Source organism: Grampus griseus (assembly GCF_964374135.1).
Source record: "Grampus griseus genome assembly, chromosome: 17".
NCBI lineage: Eukaryota > Metazoa > Chordata > Mammalia > Artiodactyla > Delphinidae > Grampus > Grampus griseus.
In genome coordinates this window covers 20519347-20537522 of record NC_139011.1, presented here as the reverse complement: position 1 = coordinate 20537522, position 18176 = coordinate 20519347, and the positions used below count along the sequence as shown (strand labels likewise).

Sequence of the window (18176 nt, the reverse complement as noted above, 5' to 3'; positions counted from 1 at the left end):
GTGCATATAAAAGTTACGTGACACTACAGTCTATTAAGTGTGCAATAGCATAATGTCTAAAAACACAAGGTAACTACCTTAATTAAAAATACTTATTACTAGGGGCTTCCCTGGTGGCGCAGTGTTTGAGGGTCCGCCTGCCGATGCAGGGGACGCGGGTTCGTGCCCCAGTCCGGGAAGATCCCACGTGCCGCGGAGCGGCTGGGCCCATGAGCAATGGCCGCTGAGCCCATGAGCAATGGCCGCTGAGCCTGCGCGTCTGGAGCCTGTTGCTCCATGACGGGTGAGGCTGCAGCGGTGAGAGGCCCGCGTACCGCAAAAAAAAAACCAAACTTATTACTAAAACGTCCCCACTAACCATCATCTGACAACATAGGGTTGACACAAACCTTCAATTTGTTGAAAAAAAAAAAAGCATCTACGAAGCATAAAATAAGCGAGGTATGCCTGTTGTAGTTATTCAATAAACAGAAGTGGAATTGAACGTGGCCATCTGAAGCCACCAAAGGGATATCATTATTTTCACTAGCAGTATAACTCAGTGGTTAAGCACAGGAACATGGGAGTTAGACCACAGTGGGAGTCTTGGCTCTGCCATTTACTAGCCCTGCTTCCCTGGACAAGTTACATGATCTCTCAAAGATTTCATTTCTTCACTTATAAAATGATATAGTACTAACATCATAAGGATATAGTACTAACATCATAAGGTTGTTATGAAGATCACATAAGTGCTTTGCACAATGCCTAGCACATGGGAAGCTTTATTAACAAAGTAATTATTACCACTACTATTACTATTGACTTAAGGGTGATGATATTCAAAGACAGACCAATTGCTTAATGTCTGCATGTGAACTTGCTTGGGTCTGGAGCTCTGAAATGTACTTCCTGGGTGTCTGGTGAGTCTCCTTGGTTTGCTCCCTATCTTCACCTATAGCCCAAAGGCTATTTCATTTATGGAGTCTATACTTAGGGGAGATTCCTTGTGATTAGCAACTGTCCTTTTGTGCTCACCTCTTTCTGCATGCTTGCCTCCCTAATGTGTAATTAATCAGACAAGCATGGGAGCCTGGACTGAAGCAGGAATGCTCCGCTAGCTGCTTTAATAAGAAAGTTACCCATGGCATTGCGACTAAGACTACATCTGAATTTCCAGTGGTGGCGAAGGAAGTAGGAGCAGTTTTTAAAATTTTTTTTTTGCGGTACACGGGCCTCTCACTGCTGTGGCCTCTCCCGTTGCGGAGCACAGGCTCTGGACGCACAGGCTCAGCAGCCATGGCTCACGGGCCCAGCCGCTCCGCGGCATGTGGGACCTTCCCAGACCGGGGCACGAACCCGCGTCCCCTGCATCGGCAGGCGGACTCCCAACCACTGCGCCACCAGGGAAGCCCTGGAGCATATTTTTTGATTCAAGACCACACTTACGGGAAGCCATAGAACTGCTTCACAGTATCTACATGAGGACAAGTTCACTTCCTTTGGCAATGTCCAGAAGCAGATACTCAATGTGCAGCCCCAAAGTGTGTATCTGGATTCCCAACACTGGAGCAGCATGGAGGCAAGAGGTAAAGGAGAAACATTAGCCTGAAACCAGAGCTCAAGGTCAAGTGGAAATAAAATATCCTTGAAGGAGGTAGAGAAACCATTCAGATCATGGATGCTTCATAAGCCAAAGAACATTTATTTTTATTTACTGAGAAAATTACTCAGATTGCCCAAGAAAGACTAGAAAAAAATTACCCTCCTCAATTTCCATAATCATGCCCTCTTCTGAATGTCAGTGGTATTTTTTAAGAGTCATACAGGTAGACTGTTTCATTATGATCATGAGGAACCAGTCCATTAGAAAAATGTCAAAAGCTATCATCACTGTGTGCTCTCCAGAAAACTGAGTAGGCTGTGGTTATGAAGGCAGAAAGGGACAGCACAGATGAGCCTACCTATACAGCCCCTCTCTTCTATTAGCCACATCCTGATGTTACTACATCAAGTGAAATATATCCTACCCATTTGTGCATATGATACAAGTGTCTGACAGCACTCTTCAAAGTGCTCTGGAAGATAATTCCAATTGATTAAAAAGACAGAGTTCCAAATTTTAATGGCATTTGGCTACTGGTTCTTAATCTGCTTGTCCCGAGAGACAGGTATGGGAAAGTGATAAATTAATTCCAATTTGGCCGGATTGTTCAAAGTTGCAGAACTCAGTGAAGTCTTAATAAAAGGTCATGCATGGTAACGGAACTAATGGAATCTACCAAGATAGATATAGGAGAGCAACAGTAAGCTCTCTTGGTGACATGACAACAAGAATATATGCAAATAAAAACACCTGAGCTGTTCTAAAACAGGAAATGAAAAATGGTAACATAACAAAAACATTTCCCAGGGCAGACATTTGGGCTGGGTGCCAGTTCTTTAAAACCATTGTCAATGACAGTGCAGTCATCATTCAATATGGAGGCAGCTGTGCAAAGACAGACGGCATATGAGAGAGGAAAATGCCAGCAAGTTTGAGTAGGTGCAGAATGAAAAACGAAATCCCCAGCATCAAGACAAAATGTTGCCTCAGAAGGTGAAATGCTTCTGGGGAATCAACTCTGCTGAAATGGTAGAGACCAGACAACCACAATTCAGTATCCTGGAACACGCTCCGCTCTCAAAGACAAACTCCCAACTCAGTCACATCAAATTCACGGGAGCACTGGTACATAAATGGAGAAATTATGGCTGGTATTTTTTATTCCCTTTCTTTCCTAAATTTCCTTTAATGAGCATGCATTATTTTTTAAAAATCATAAGAGAGGGCTTCCCCGGTGGTGCAGTGGTTGAGAGTCCGCCTGCCGATGCAGGGGACACGGGTTCGTGCCCCGGTCCGGGAAGATCCCACATGCCACGGAGCGGCAAGGCCCGTGAGCCATGGCCACTGAGCCTGCATGTCCGGAGCCTGTGCTCCGCAACGGGAGAGGCCACAACAGTGAGAGGCCCGCGTAGCGCAAAAAGAAAAAAAAAAAAACATAAGAGGAAGGAAAAAGGCAACATGGAAAAGAACCACATCTATCACTGTCATGAGTGAATGTTTTAGGCACACACCATCTCTGTGTGCGGAGAACTATACTAGATCACGTGTCCTCCTCTTGCTTCTGAGGTCCCAGGGGCCTTGGAAATCACAGATCTGAGTACCAGACACAAGGCATGTTTTAGGAGCTGCGTTCAGCTTGGCTTGCCTAATTCATGGCCCTCTTGGTTACAGATATTCCACTGTTACTTTAGGGAGAGTACTGAGTTATTTCACCAGCCAGTTAGCAGACTGGCCAGCAGCACAGAAGTAGAATTAATGAGAGTTAGAAACTGAATTTCCTGAATATTGAAAAAAGGACATTAAAAAATATCATTTTACAAATATTTGTTGTAGTTCAAGATAAAGTACAATGCCATGAAATAACAGCATTAAAATATCCCATCATATTAGAGAAAGGAGTATGGCAATTTATGTTGAAGCTAAAACATTATTGCACAAAGGGTCTTTAGAAATCCTCAGTGACTGAGTATTCCTGCCCCAGGATTTTTCTGTGAGTATCATATCCCCCTTCCCAGGCAGCTCTTGAGAAGTTTAAACTTTTATTAGGCAGCCTTGTGGAAGATTGGTTGATGTATATGTGTGGATTTATTTCTTAGCTCTGTATTCTGGTCCATTAGTCTATATATCTGTCTTTATGCCAGCACCATACTGTTTTGATGACTGGAGCTTTATAATATATTTTGAAATTAGGGACTATAATTCCTTGGTTTTGTTCTTTTTCCTCAAGATTGATTTGGCTATTTGGGGTCTTTTCTGGCTCCATATGGATTTTAGAGCTGTTTTTCTATTTCTGTAAAAAACAAATGCCATTAGGATTTTGGCAGAAATTGCCTTGAATCTGTGGATCACGTTGGGTAATATGGACATTTTAATAATTAGTAAGTCTTAATTCTGCAATAGAAGACAACATGGATGAACCTTGAGAACATTATACTAAGTGAAATAAACCAGTCACAGAAAGACAAATAATTCATGAGTCCACTTATAAGAGATATCTAAAATAATCAAATTCATAGAATTAAAGAGTAGAATGGTGGTGACCAGGGGTTGGGGGATGGGAAGTGAGGAATTACTAGTAAGTGGGCATAAAGCTTCAGTTAAGCAAGCTGAATAAGCTTTAGAGACCTGCTGTAGCACATTGTACCTACACTCAACCATAATGAGTACACGTCAAAATTTGTTAAACGAGTAGATTTCATATTACATGTTCTTACAACAATAAAATTAAATGGAAAAAAATCTAAATGGCCAAAAATACATTTTAAAAAAAACATACATTTTCATTTGAGGCTGCTCTTTTAAATATACCTCTTAAAGATAACACTCACTCATGTACCCAGACTAGATCATTTGAGCAATGATAACACTAAGTATAAGAATCAGCCCTAGAGACCTCTCTCTTTCTGAAAATTAATCTGAAGGCAGATACGGAATTGGGAAAGGAGTACAAAGTGGCAACAGGATGGTACAAAAACTCTCCGGTATAATTTCTAAACATTCTGAATATTGAGGGGGGTAGATACACACCTCTTCTCAGTATCAGAGTTCAGTGTGGTCTACCTGCAACTTCTCCTTCTCTGAATATATTCCCTGGACCTGAGCAGATTGTGTGTTGGGAAGTGAACGATGTCATGTTAAATGACTTCATATTCACCATGACACAGGCAATTTTCTCCTGATAAAATTTCTTTTACAGAGCTGATCTTTTGGATTCATCTTCTTTGAAAGTCTGGACGGGGGCAACAATAATCCACTGATCTGTTGAAGGCCACCACCACCCCTTCCTTACCTGTAGTAACAATCTCTCATCACCTATGACGGCAGCTTGGTTCCAATTAATCACTTCAGAGAATGGCAACTCCCATCCATTGCTGAGCATCACAGGGACACAGGCGGCCTGTGCAAAGAAGGGGACTTCGTGAGTGTGAGGAATATGGCAGCAGGAACCCTTCCAATCAGAGGTGAAATGGGTACAAATTCTGCATGAATCCTGGACTGCTGAGGTCAGAAGAAAAGTGGGCTTTTATGAATTATCAAGTCACATGAAGTCTGTCTGTATCCAGCTGAGATTTTGCTATTTGCAAGTCTTGCCCTAGAATGCGAAAACCCCATTTCTATTCTTGTACATGGTTTGGCTGACCTTACCTCTATGCAGGCAACTGGCCTCCGTTGAAGAAGGTTTATTGACGTAACAAAATCGTTCACCAGTAAAATCCTAGCGTAAAAGCCACCTTGAACATGAACAGCCTTGTCAGTGTAACTGCCATAGCCCACTTGCAAAGTGGTTCACCTCAATGTCCTGAGCAACAAAGAACAGTTCGGCCTTCCTGATAAGGCATTTTGTGGACTAAACTGTTACAGGGTGCTCACCTTTCCCTAGCCATGTAAACATCTGAACTTTGTTCCCTTCAGTGTGGAGGGATCCCAACCACTGTCGTACCAATTTACTACCCACACAGCGACCTAAGAGCCAAGAAACACCACGCTAATGACAAAATTCTGGTTGCAAATAACTCAGAATCCAAAGCAGAGAACAATTTGCTCCATGCAACATCCCAAGAGGCTAGGGGAATGTCAGGAATGGTATGGTTCATAGAACGTGCCAGAAAAGACTTTCAAGAGAAGGAAGCTCTCCTGTCAGAGGACACAACAGAATGACGGCAATTAAGAAGCACTGCGACAAAAGCACAGATTCAGCCGGGGCAGAGCACAGAGGAAGAAAGGACACAGTAGCAAGGCATCCAGGAGCTGAGAGAGGTGGAGAGCGTGCTTTCTAGCCAACAAGCAAGGCTGGTTGCAACTTCCAGGTGGGAAGTGTGGAGAACTGTCTCAGCAGGTGAAGGCATTTCTGCAAAGTGAAGATTAATAGCAGAGACCCAGCAGCTCCAGGACCTCTGAACTTCAGAGCCTGGGAGGAGCTGGGCTGGGTGCGTGCCTCTACCTTGCAGGGTATCACGCTCAGCATTTAGAGGAACTGAGTGACGACTGAGATGGGGACAGAACCGACGATTTTGCTTTTGGGAAATACCACCCATCAGCCATTTTCATTGCTCTTGAGACTGGCTTCCAGGAGGAGGGCTGAGTCTCCGTGGAGCCCAGGTCGGCTGCCTGGTGGGCAAGCAGATCTGCCCTCTGTTTGTAAACACGTCTCTGAAGAACCCACCCTCCCTTGAGAGTCCCACCGGATCTCCTCATGTCCAAAGGCAGGGAGTAAATCCTCCCTCCGCCCGCCTACCTCAACTCATAAAAATGTTGCAGATTTTCTTGGGAAAACAGATTTCAGGTGTTTAAGGCAAACCACACGTGCGGCTTAGACCCCAGGAGAAGCGCTACGGTTAAACTCCGCCCCAGTCTGACGTTGAGTCCTCAGCCCTATTCTGGGGAGGATCAGGGTCTCTTACCTGCAGAGCCTCCAGGAACCTGAAAGACCCAAGCCTGCGACCACGAGGAACCAGACAGAAAGTGGCATTGTGCAGCATTTCCCGATAATCATACCTAGAAAAAGAGGAAGAGCCATGAGCAAGTAAAGGCGCGTTAGGAATGGGGCAGGGGAGAGGGTCAGGGGAGGGGGAGTCAGCACACCTGGGGTGGGTGCACACCTACCAGAGATTACCCAGAGCAACTCGGGCGATACACAGGCAAGCCTCACTTTTCCAGGGCGGGAGGTGGGCAGGGTTGTTGCATGAAGGAGAAGAAATGTGAACCATCACACTGGACAAAGCAATTACGGCCTTTTGCAAACAGTACATAAAAGACAAGTCTGATGGTCCCAGCAAAATTTTGGCTTGCCCAGCCTTTGCTTCCCAAATCAGATTTTTGTCTCGGATGAAAATAGGTTGCCCCCATAAGCTTAAAAAATACTCACCGCTAGTTGTTCTTTTTTAATGCCATGTCATTCAATAAAACGAAGGCTGTTCTTGTTTCCTACCCCACAAACCCATGCTACTAAAACCTACTCAGGAAACCTCCATTCTAAGCACAAAACATTTAGTTTCTTCTTCAAGCTGGAGTTTCTACTTTTAACCAAGAACATTTTGTTACCCCAGACAAACACTCCTGTATAAGAATGGTTGGCATGGAGGTGAGAGAGAAGGAGCCAGCCCAAGAAATGGGGAAAGAGGAATAACAGGAAAAAAAAACAAAAAACGGTGGGGCCTGTGGGAACCTGGGCAGCAGAAGAGATGATTTCTTCCTCAAACACCATTTAGTTGTATCACACTGTTTCTACACTTGAAAAAATGCAAAATGTAATATGAATGTCACCTGTCTCTTTATACCGGTGAAGTGCAGGAAAGGTAACAAGCCTCTCATTTTATTCAGGGCTAGCACTTTAAAAATGATTTCCAGGGACTTCCCTGGCAGTCCAGTGCTTAAGACTCTGCACTCCCAATGTAGGGTACACGAGTTCAATCTCTGGTCAGGGAACTAAGATCCCGCAGGCCACACAGCGTGGCCAAATTAATTAATTAATTAAACTAGAAATCTTTTAAAAATAAATAAATAAAAATAAAAATGATTTCCACAAATACGTTCCTAAACACACAGCTGAAATTTCATTTGGAGCTTAAGAAAACTTGGGAAACTGGAGATGGCTCAGGTCCTGTGAAGGCCCAGTTTCTCAGAGCCAGGATGAAATCACTCTTCTTTTTCAAGAGCCTCCCAGGCTCAGCAGACAGGTGACTTTGACAGTAGCATATGTCACCAGCACTTTCTGACTCTAATAGTCTAATTTAATCATAGCCTGAAGGCATTGGATTCTTCCCTCCTCTTTTGGGGATACTGATATATACATTTATATTTTTCAAGTCCACATCTATTTTTATATTCTCACACAAACTAGGCATATGGGAATAAGCCAATTTTCGATTATAAGCCCATCATTAAGAAGAGACGTCATGCAAAGGACCATTTACTTAAACAAGCGTGTACAATTAATTTGCACAAGGAAAGGTCACTGTGAATGGATTATCTCCATTGAGAGTAAAATTTAAAAAAAAAAAAAGAAAAAGAAAAAAAAGAAAACCCTTGCTACATTAATTAAACTGCAAAATAGACCTCCAAGTAGAAAAGATTTTTAAGAGGGTTCAAATCTAGCTAGATGAAAATAATAATAAATTATGATAGCAATGGCTTCTCTTCCTTAGCAAACATAGGGAAATAATTGACAAGTATCTTCAAGTTCAACTGTTGATAATGTCTGAATATCTACCTCATCAGTGGAGAAGAGTGAACTATGTACATACACACAATATATATGTATAAAGTTTAAACTGAAACTTTTTTTTAATATAAAAAGGTCAAATATACTTGAGGCTACAGCAAAGTTTAATAAATGCCCAGAATCGAAACCCCTGAGGGGCTGGAACAGAAGGCCCCGCCTCCTTACCATCAGGCTGCTACAATGTAAAACCCTATTAATGTGCCGGATTGTAACAAGTTTCAAAGTTGCCAGTTGCAAAATTTACTTCAGGGAAGGAGTGGGCAAGAGGAAAGGCAGAAAACTTGTAGGAAAAATTCAAATGACAGCTATTCAAGCTATTGATTTTTAAGGGGTTGTGTAGGAAGATTTGCTGATGTAGTGAATAAAGCTTCATGATTGAAACTTGTGTTCATTCACGTAATAGGTAACAGAAGATGAGGGACAATCATTCCTGCTGGAATCAGGAACCCACTAGGTAAGCTGTGAGATTAAGAACAAAACGATGGGCTCTCTGGGCCTCAGTTTCCTCATCTGCAAAATGAGTCAGTTGGGCAAGATGACTAAAGATGGTTTTGAACATTCCATTATTCTTTATGTTATCATTTTTAGGTAAGAAAAAAGAATGTCCCTTTGAGAGTATCCCACTGCTCCAAAAGTTTCCATAACCACTGTATGTATGTGTGTATATGTGTCTACAGAAATCTGCTCGTGTACACAATGTGTAATGTGTGTATTTATATTGACACACAAAGACGTACAGAAACATAATCACTCATAACCTGAAACAATGATTTTTGGATTTCTAATCATGCTCAACCCATGGACCAGCCTCATTCTTGGGCTCTAGTGACAGTGAGCCTATGAATTACTGTGTACTACAATTGAAGAAGTAATGATGCCTGCAAAGGGGACAATCTTCCTAATTGGGCCACGTATGTATTTGGTACCCTCCCACTCAGCTCTCTGATGTTCTCCCATGCCCCATGTCTACCTCCTTCTAGGTGCTTAAACTTGTTCATTTATTCAATCGTTCTTTTAAGAAATACTATGTTCCAGGCACTGTTCTAGTCTTGCAGATGTTGTGTAGAGAAAATGCTTCTTCAGCTGCTAGATCTACCACAGACTCATTGGATAACTAGAAAAGACTGATGAGGACTTCAGGTGTAACATCTCCTGAGGGCATTTGTATTAAGTACACTGTGGAAGCCTGGCCTTCCAGAATGACACACTAGGGAATTCTGAGGACACTCTTCCCACCAAAACAACAATTTAACTGGTACAAATTATAAGAGCATCATTGAAAGTTTCTGGAAATTGTCCTAAGGTCATGATGACAAATGGAAAAACATTCGTTCAAGAAAATCTACCAAATCTCAGCAAGAACTGAGAACGTCTGGAGCATCTGAGCCGAGATCTGCTCCATCACCAACCCCCAACAGCTCTACCTAATAGAAGTTCTAACGTAGGCGAGTACAGCTGAGAAGACCGGTCTCCCTCTACCCCCAGCTCCCATCGAGAAAGTGAAAATACAACCTATAGAAGAGAGAAAGTATTTGCAAATCATAAATCTGACAAGGGACTTTTATCCAGAAAAGGTAAAGAACTCTTACAACCCAACAATCAAAAGACAAATAATCCAACTTAAAAACAGGCAAACGGGGGCTTCCCTGGTGGCGCAGTGGTTAAGAATCCGCCTGCCAATGCAGGGAACACGGGTTCGAGCCCTGGTCCAGGAAGATCCCACATGCCGCGGAACAACTAAGCCCGTGCGCCACAATTACTGAACCTGTGCTCTAGAGCCCGCGAGCCACAACTACTGAGACCACGTGCCTAGAGCCCATGCTCCACAACAAGAGAAGCCACCACAATGAGAAGCCCGTGCACTGCAACCAAGAGTAGCCCCCGCTCACCACGACTAGAGAAAAGTCCGCACACGGCAACAAAGACCCAATGCAGTCAAAATAAATAAATAAATAAATTTATAAAAACAGGCAAAGGATGTGAATAGACATTGTTCCGAAGAAAATATACAAAGTGCCAATAAGCACATGAAAAGATACTTAACCATTAGTCTTTAGGGAAATGCAAATCAAAACAAGGAAATATCACTTTACAGCGAGTAGGACGGCTATAATCAAGAGGACACATGACAACAGGTGCAGATGTGGCTGCAGAGACACTGGAACACTCGTGTACTGCTGGTGGGATGGTAAACTGGGGCGGCCGCGTTGGAAAATGCTTTGGCAGTTTCTTTTAGAACTAAAAATGGGCTTAGCACCCAGCAATTGCACTCTCGGGCATCTATCCCAGAGAAATGAAAACTTGTTTTCACGCAGAAACTTGTCCACGAATGTTCACAGCAGCTTTCTCCTTAATAGCCCCAAACTGGAAACCATCCAAATATCCTTCAGTGGGTGAATCATTCAGCCAACTGTGGTGCATGTATAGCTTAAAATACTTCTTAGCAATAAAAGGAAATGAACTACTGATACACACAACAACCTCAAGAAAATTATCCTAAGTGAAAAAGCCAATCCCAAAAGGACATATACTGAATTAGTCCATTTATATAGTGTTCATGAAATGACATAATTACAGAGATGGAGAACAGGTTGGTGGCAACCAGTGGATAGGGACTGGGGAACAAGATGTGGAGACGACAGGTCAAGTGAGGGGGACAGTCTTTTTAGAGACTAATTCTTCCCTATGACTTAAGCTTAAAAATATAGATCACATCAAAATCATAAACTTCTTAAAAACAAGAAATAATGAACATATGAGATCTAAGCAAGAAGGTAAGTAGACGAGGGAGGCAACTAATCTCAGAGAACTTTCAGCTTTATTAATAACGGTTTTGGTACCCTTTTCAGATGGCCCTTAAGTCCCCTGCTGTATAGGTGCTGACACAGAAGACAGAACAGTTTCCATAAACTGCTTCAATGAAAAATGCAATAAAAATAACATGACCCTGTATTTAACCTAGAAACCAAACCCGTTCTACGGCCGAAATAATTCACTACAACAACCTTAAAGTTGCAGTGAATAATGTCTGGGATACACCCCATTTAAAATGGGCCATACAATAATGCATAATTGAAGCCCTTCCCCTTCATATGAAACTTTTTTTTTTTTTTTTTGGGCTGGGAGCAATTCAGTGCAACCAGCATATGGGTGGAGGGCGATGTGGCATTAGTGCTGGGGTCCTCAAAGTACACTCTTCCAACTAGTAGCATCATCTGGGAAATTGGTAGAAATGTACATTCTCAGCCTCACCCAGGCATGCTGAATCAGAAACCCTGCGGGAAGGGCCCAGGATTCTGTTTTAACAAGCCCTCCAGATAATTAAGATGCGCCCTAAATTTTGAGAACCACTGGCACGGTGGTTAAGAGCCTAACGATTAAAAGCTTAGTTGTTAAGCAGCTTTAGACCCAGCCAAACCTGGGTTCCAATTTCACCTTGGCTATTCACAAGCTGAATGTTCTTGGGAAAGTTGTTTTTTTTTTTTTTTTTTTGCAGTACGCGGGCCTCTCACCACTGTGGTCTCTCCCGCTGCGGAGCACAGGCTCCGGACGCGCAGGCTCAGCGGCCATGGCTCACAGGCCCAGCTGCTCCGCGGCATGTGGGATCTTTCCGGACAGGGGCACGAACCCGTGTCCCCTGCATCGGCAGGCGGACTCTCAACCACTGCGCCACCAGGGAAGCCCTTGGGAAAGTTTTTAATTTGTCTAGATCTTAGTTTCCTGGTTGGCAAAATGGGGATAACACTTCTACTGTGAGGATGAAATGATACATTTTAACTAAGCCTGGGCACATTATAAGCAATCCATAAATGGTAGCTATGATTGGAAGGGAGGTGACCGAATATAACGGAAAATACAGCCGGTTTACGTAGGAAAACCTGGGATGAAGAACTTGGCTTCTGGATCTACCACTTTCTGTGTGCCCCTGTGCAGACTGTTTAGCTTCTCTGGGCCTCAAAGATGTGAAGATTAAATGAGATCGCGTGCGTACAGCAGAAACTGCAAGGCACTGCGTGATCGTAAATTTTTGTATAAACTACAGTGGTTCAAGAGGAATACAAACATTTCAAAAACGTAACAAACAAACGGAAGAGGAACGGATTCCCGAGACAGAGCCAGGGAGCCGTGTAGAGCAGACCCTTGAAAATAAAATGAAAACAGAAGCTGTGAACCACAACAGCAGTTTCTAATTGAAAGGATTTTGCCTTATTATCAAACGCTCCATAGCCACGAATGATGCTGGTGCAGTGTGCCCACAGGTCCAGCTGTGCTTCCCACAATTCCCTGGTAGGCTCAGTTCCACGTGAGCCTGCTTTCTGCTAATCAAAGAGGATAGAGAAGACGTGAGCCAGGCCCTCCTCCCTGTAGCCACACAATTCTAGTGTCCCCCTGATGCCGCTACAGTGTGTCTCACGTATTGATTTACAAAGTGAACATCTACAGCTGATATGCTCCCTCTCAGCTCCCATCCTCATAAGTACTCAATCTTCTTTGCTTACCCCCAGGTTAGAATCACATCCCTGAAAAAAAAAAACAAAGAACGCAAAAACAACTTCTGACTGTTGTAGCTGCACAAAGTGCTCTGGGATAAGGGAAATAAAATAGCTTCCTTGGCACCTCCTCTGTGCTTTCTTTCATTCATTCAACAAACATTAGTTGAATGCCTAATGCCTAGTAATGCCTAGTACCACGTGTCAAATACTGTTCAAGGAACTGATGGTCCAGGGAGAAGGCAGATGTGTTATCAAAGGATCGTCATTCGTTGAGGGAAATGGGAGGATGGAGGCAAGGGCTGGGAGTTATGTAGAGAAGAGAAAAAAGCAGGCACAGCTTGGCTTCGGTGGGGAACGTGAGAAGCAGGGATGCCTCTTGGAGGACGGGAGATTCTGAGCTAATATTAAAGGAAGAGCAAGAATCAGTCCGGCAAAGAGCTGAGAGGAGGCGACAGGCGTCTCTGGGGGTAGAGGTAGCAGAGCAGGAACAGAGACACCAAGGTGAGACACACTGCCCAGAGGCTGGGGTGCACCAGACGGGGAGGAGAGATGAGGCTGCTGGTACAGGCAGGGTCCCCCCGGGAGGATCTCCTGGACCTCAGACATGACCCTGTGCATGTGGTCATGAGTCCCTGAAGGGCTCAAGCAGAAGAGTGACATGTCACCAAAGGAACGCTGAGGACTTGATATAAGCCAACTTCACAGGCAGATATGAAGTTCGCACAGCCCGATAACCTTGCCAACGTAGGTCACAGCTGTGGAGCCACCAGGGCTCCAGCTCCAGGCTTTCTGATTCTAAAGGGCCTTTGCTCTGTCCTACATGATACCGTCTCCTCGGCAGCCCACACAAATGGAGTGTCTGAAAGTTATGTTTCTTACACGGTGAAGTCCTAAACCTTTCACCTACTTTCAAGCATTGACAACAAAAGGCTACCATTTAAAAGGACTCTTTCTCCCCTACTCAAAACTCCACCCCATGTCACACCAGGAGGTCAGTCCAAGATGGTGCTCTGTTATTTAATATCTATGTTGCCTTAGGCCCTTTCTTGGACTATCACAGATTAGATGCTTAAAAGTTCAATTATTTTTGAGAAAACCCCAAAATCCATAGCATGTAATAAAATGAAACTGGCCCAAGGCACAGATTTGAACTGAGAAAACCATGAGTGGGAGCCAATCTTTTAGCTGGAAAATGGGTCCATTGGCCACCATTCTATTTGTTGTCTACACAGAAAAGTACAGGCCCCAGTGGTCTCTGTGAATTCACGGGATTCACTGAGCCTCAGTTTCTTCACGCCACCTGCTCATACAGCGTCTGTGCCCACGAATGAGCTACTCTATGTTCCAGAGTCAGGGAAATGCAGATGGATTATCTAGTGTGTGGCGCTGGTGACCAGAGTGACTGCAGCCTCAGGGACTCAGTAGCTCCCAGCGGGAAGGCCCTCGCTATTTGGAGATGGTGAGATGCCTAACACAGGCCACTCTGCCCTGAGCACTGCCGGCTGCTCGAACCTCTGGAGCCGGTCAGGCCAAGGATTAGGAAATGATTTCTTTGTGGTGCTCCTCTGAATGACCCTGCCGATCCCAAGCTGTCCACCCTTTCACACTTCCTGGCTTTCCACTTAAGACCATCTTCTTTTTATGCCCATTTAAAATCCATTTCAACATCGGGAAGGGAGGGAGGAAGAGTGTGTGGGCTCTGGCTGGGGCGGGAGGCCCCAGGGGAGGTACTGACTCTTTCGCACACATTATCTCATTTAAGCCTCACAGCCACCCCAGGAGGTGGATATGGTTATACCTGCTTTTCACAGGGAAGAAGAAAGAGTCGGCTGAATCCTTGGAATCAAACCCTGCATCTGAACACACTGGATCATAATCCCATATCAAGTCTAAACTCCCTCACCCCATCTCTACCCTAAACATCCACTGACAGCTAAGAACTGTAAACCTGGACCAGGTGGTAACCCTCCCCTGCACATATTAATGAACTGAACATGTACCAGGTACACCATAGAGAAGACCATGTCGGTTCCCGCCCATTACATAGCAACTCAATGGCTAATATGTAAAAGCAAGTGACAAAAATAGGACAGCCATTGATGATAACAATTATAATAATCATCCCCCCACTGATTACATGTTTCCCATGGGTGGGGCAACAATCCGTGTTCATTCCTGCCCTTTCTCTCTACAACCACACATGAAATGGCCCCATTTTACAGGTGATGAAGTCGAGTAGCAGAGTTGTACTTCGTGGGGCTTGTACAAGAAGGGCTCTGTTGTCTCCCAGAGCTGCCTCGAAGGAAGGAGTAACTTCCCCACAAAAGGGGAAAATGAAAGATTTTGAATATATTGTGCCAGGGGCCGTGAACCTCAGGAAGCTATCGGAAGGAGGCGAGATTTTGGAGCACCGGCTTTTCTGCTCGGCAATACCAAATTTCAAAGTGCTCTGAGATAAATGCAATTCCAGGACGTGTGGGTCTAAATTCTCTGGTTGGAAATAAAGCATTTCTGAAAGTGCTAAATAAGGGGCTCTCTGGGTACAGGGGGGGAAAGGGAAGGGAGTGACAATTAAGGAGCCAGCAGCAGCTGTGACCTCAGATGGATAAATGGGTCCACAAGAGGCACACCAAGGTCCTGACTGCGGGAGCTAAATGTCTGGGACAGACCCAAGGGCAACTGGGAAGCTCAAGGTCATTATCTTACCATTAACCTTTCACCAGGCTCTGCGCCACGAAGACAAGCCAGCCAAGCGCAGCGGGGCCAGGAAGTGTGGACTGAGGCTGCGGGGCCAGAAGCGTGGGGTGTCAAGCCTCAATGGTGACTCCTCGGGGACAGGCCGAGTCCCAGGGAGCAGCCTGTGGACAGGGTACTTCCCCACACACCCTTCTTCCCTTCCACCCCGGAGGAAACCTTCCCCGATCCCTAAGTCTCACCCAGAGGCCCTCTTGCTGCTCACATGGCACCCAGGATTCCCTGTCTACTTCTCCCTCTGCATCCAGTTGCCCATTTTCTTGTTTCCCTTCCACTGGGCTCCAGGAGGGAGGACCACGGTCCTACTTTCTGTTGAACCAACACCTACCCCCAGGGCCTGGCCTGCAGGAGCCACTCAAAACATAGGTATGAAATAGATGAAAAGTACTCAGTATCCACTGGTTTGCAGGGGGGCGGGAGGGGCTGTAGAAACAACAGAGACACAAAGAAGAGACATGAGCCCTTCGTTACAACCACCTCTGCTTAGCTCATAACAATACGTCTGACTCTTGATTATGCCAGTCCTTCCTAGTATGATGTTCACTCCTGTGTTTAGGCTGAGCACAACTGACTTAGAGAATGGAAAAGAGTGTCTTTTATATATAGTGTCTTCCTTTTGTACATTTTGTATCCCTTCTCTGTCTTTATTTCCAAAGGCCTGGCATCTTGTTAAAAGTTCTGTCCTCTCTGCACACTGATGAAGGGTGGGGGGGGCGGGGAATGTATGTTTCACCAGCCCTGCTAAACAGCATTATTTGCAAATCAAGTTAAATGTATGCACAGCGCTATTCAAACTGAACTGTCTCCTGGCTTTCCTCCACATCTGAGCCAAAGAAAATAAAACTGGAGAACCTCTTCCCGGCTTCTGCCATGATAAACACTGCATCGGTGCAAAGACGAAGACTCCTCATTCCCCAAAGAAAACTGGGCTCACCCCAATGTTCTGACCCCTTCCCTTCTTGAGCCAAGACGTTCTTCCCTGCACAGCCAGCCTCTGTCAGCACTGGGATTAGGAGGATGTCTGGAATTCCTGCTGGGCTGTTCTCGTCACCAGAGTAGACACTGCGTAGGGGCCGTCCAGTGGCGAACCTCACATACCCTGCATTCTCGGTCAGTGCTGGAGCCCTTCATCTGCTCCTTGCACTTAAGTGATTACAAAATACCTCGAGAATCCAATTACACACAGCTAAGGAAATGATGCTGGTTTCAGCTACCCTCATTTCCCGTCTCCTTTCCCACCTTTACCATTCCTGGGCTCCACCTTCTGACTTGGCCAGTCAGGGCCAGCTCACCTCTGGGGCTTCTGCACTGAACAAGCAAATGAGACCTCAGAAATTTGCATGGGCAGCGATGGCCCATCCTCAAAATTTACAGGACGCCAACATAATATGCAAGCTGCATGAAGCTAGTTGTCTATGGAAAGTTTCATCTCTCTCACCTGGGTATGTGAGTATATAATTGTACGGGTGCGTATGTGCCTCCATGAGACATCAAAATCTGTTATGATGAGCAATTGATGCCACACATGGCTTACTGACCACATCAGCCTCCACGAGGGGTCTGGTCACTGGAGGTTGGGAAAGCCCGTAAGTCTAGATTCTGCCATTTCCTTTGGCAGAACCACAACAGTGCCCTGGGAGAAAGAGGCTGTGACACTGAGTCACCTCTGCCTCTCCTCCAGCCAGCTCTGCTCAGCACTGTTCCCCTTGAGAAGCAGCTGCTGTGTTCCCAGCACTCACTGTCCCAATTCCCCATTTCGTCTCTGTCCTAGGATTTACCACTGTCTGAATTCACGCACATATTTGTCTTTCTGGCCAACTGTTCCTATTCACTGCTGTGACCCCAGCCGCTAGACTTGTGCTTGGACCATAGTCATTTTTTAAGAAATAGTTGTTGAATGAATGCCAGATCTCCTTACGCCTCAGCGAATAATGCCTGTGAGGTCATAAAGTGTCCAAAAACGCCGGCCACATTCACAAGGGTAAATCTGTAGGACAAGTTTCTAAAAGGATATAAGACAAGTTCCCTCTCATCTTTGCTTTATGCAATATCAGCCTGATGTCTCTGGTTAACATTAAGATTCATCAACTTCTCCAAATGCCATCTGCTATGAAAGCAAGATCCCATTAAAAATGTCTTTAGAAATTTTTTTTTTTAAAAAAGGAATGTCTTTAAGAGATGTTTATGTAGAGTGATAGGATGAAGCCTACATAAAGTAACACCTAGAAAATATAGGTTCTGGTCTTAACTTTGTCACTGTTTGATTTTAAGCAAGTTATACTCTGGTTCTGAATCCATGCTTATATATAAAATGGGACAAACATACTAGTCTTGCCTACCTAATAATGAAGTCTACTGAGGATGTAATGAAACAGTATAGATGAGAGTATTACGCAAATTAAAGCACATATGAGTATCAATAAGGATTAAGCAAGCATATTTTTGGAATGGCCTTTGTACATACGAGGCATAATGTAGAGGATGTCAAAGGCCTGTTTCTTTTTCTTCTTTTTGAGTCTCAAATTGTTATGTCCTCTCTCCCAAATCCATTCAATTCTTCAGATGTGCAGATCATTTTCCAAAAGAAGCATCTGGAATAGCTAATTTGTTACCAAAGCCAGAG

At 44.5% G+C, this 18176-nt stretch overlaps 1 protein-coding gene across 1 annotated transcript in view; it reads right to left on the bottom strand.

The window, feature by feature from the left end:
- The window catches only part of EXT1 (exostosin glycosyltransferase 1), a 292671-nt gene that overhangs the window by 37522 nt on the left and 236973 nt on the right, over positions 1-18176 (bottom strand). Inside the window, exons 2-3 of the mRNA XM_082675100.1 lie at positions 6487-6580; positions 4875-4982 (exon numbers count right to left, since the gene is read on the bottom strand). Coding sequence (XP_082531226.1) covers positions 4875-4982; positions 6487-6580 — 202 coding nt within the window. The remainder of the gene's footprint in view (positions 1-4874; positions 4983-6486; positions 6581-18176) is intronic.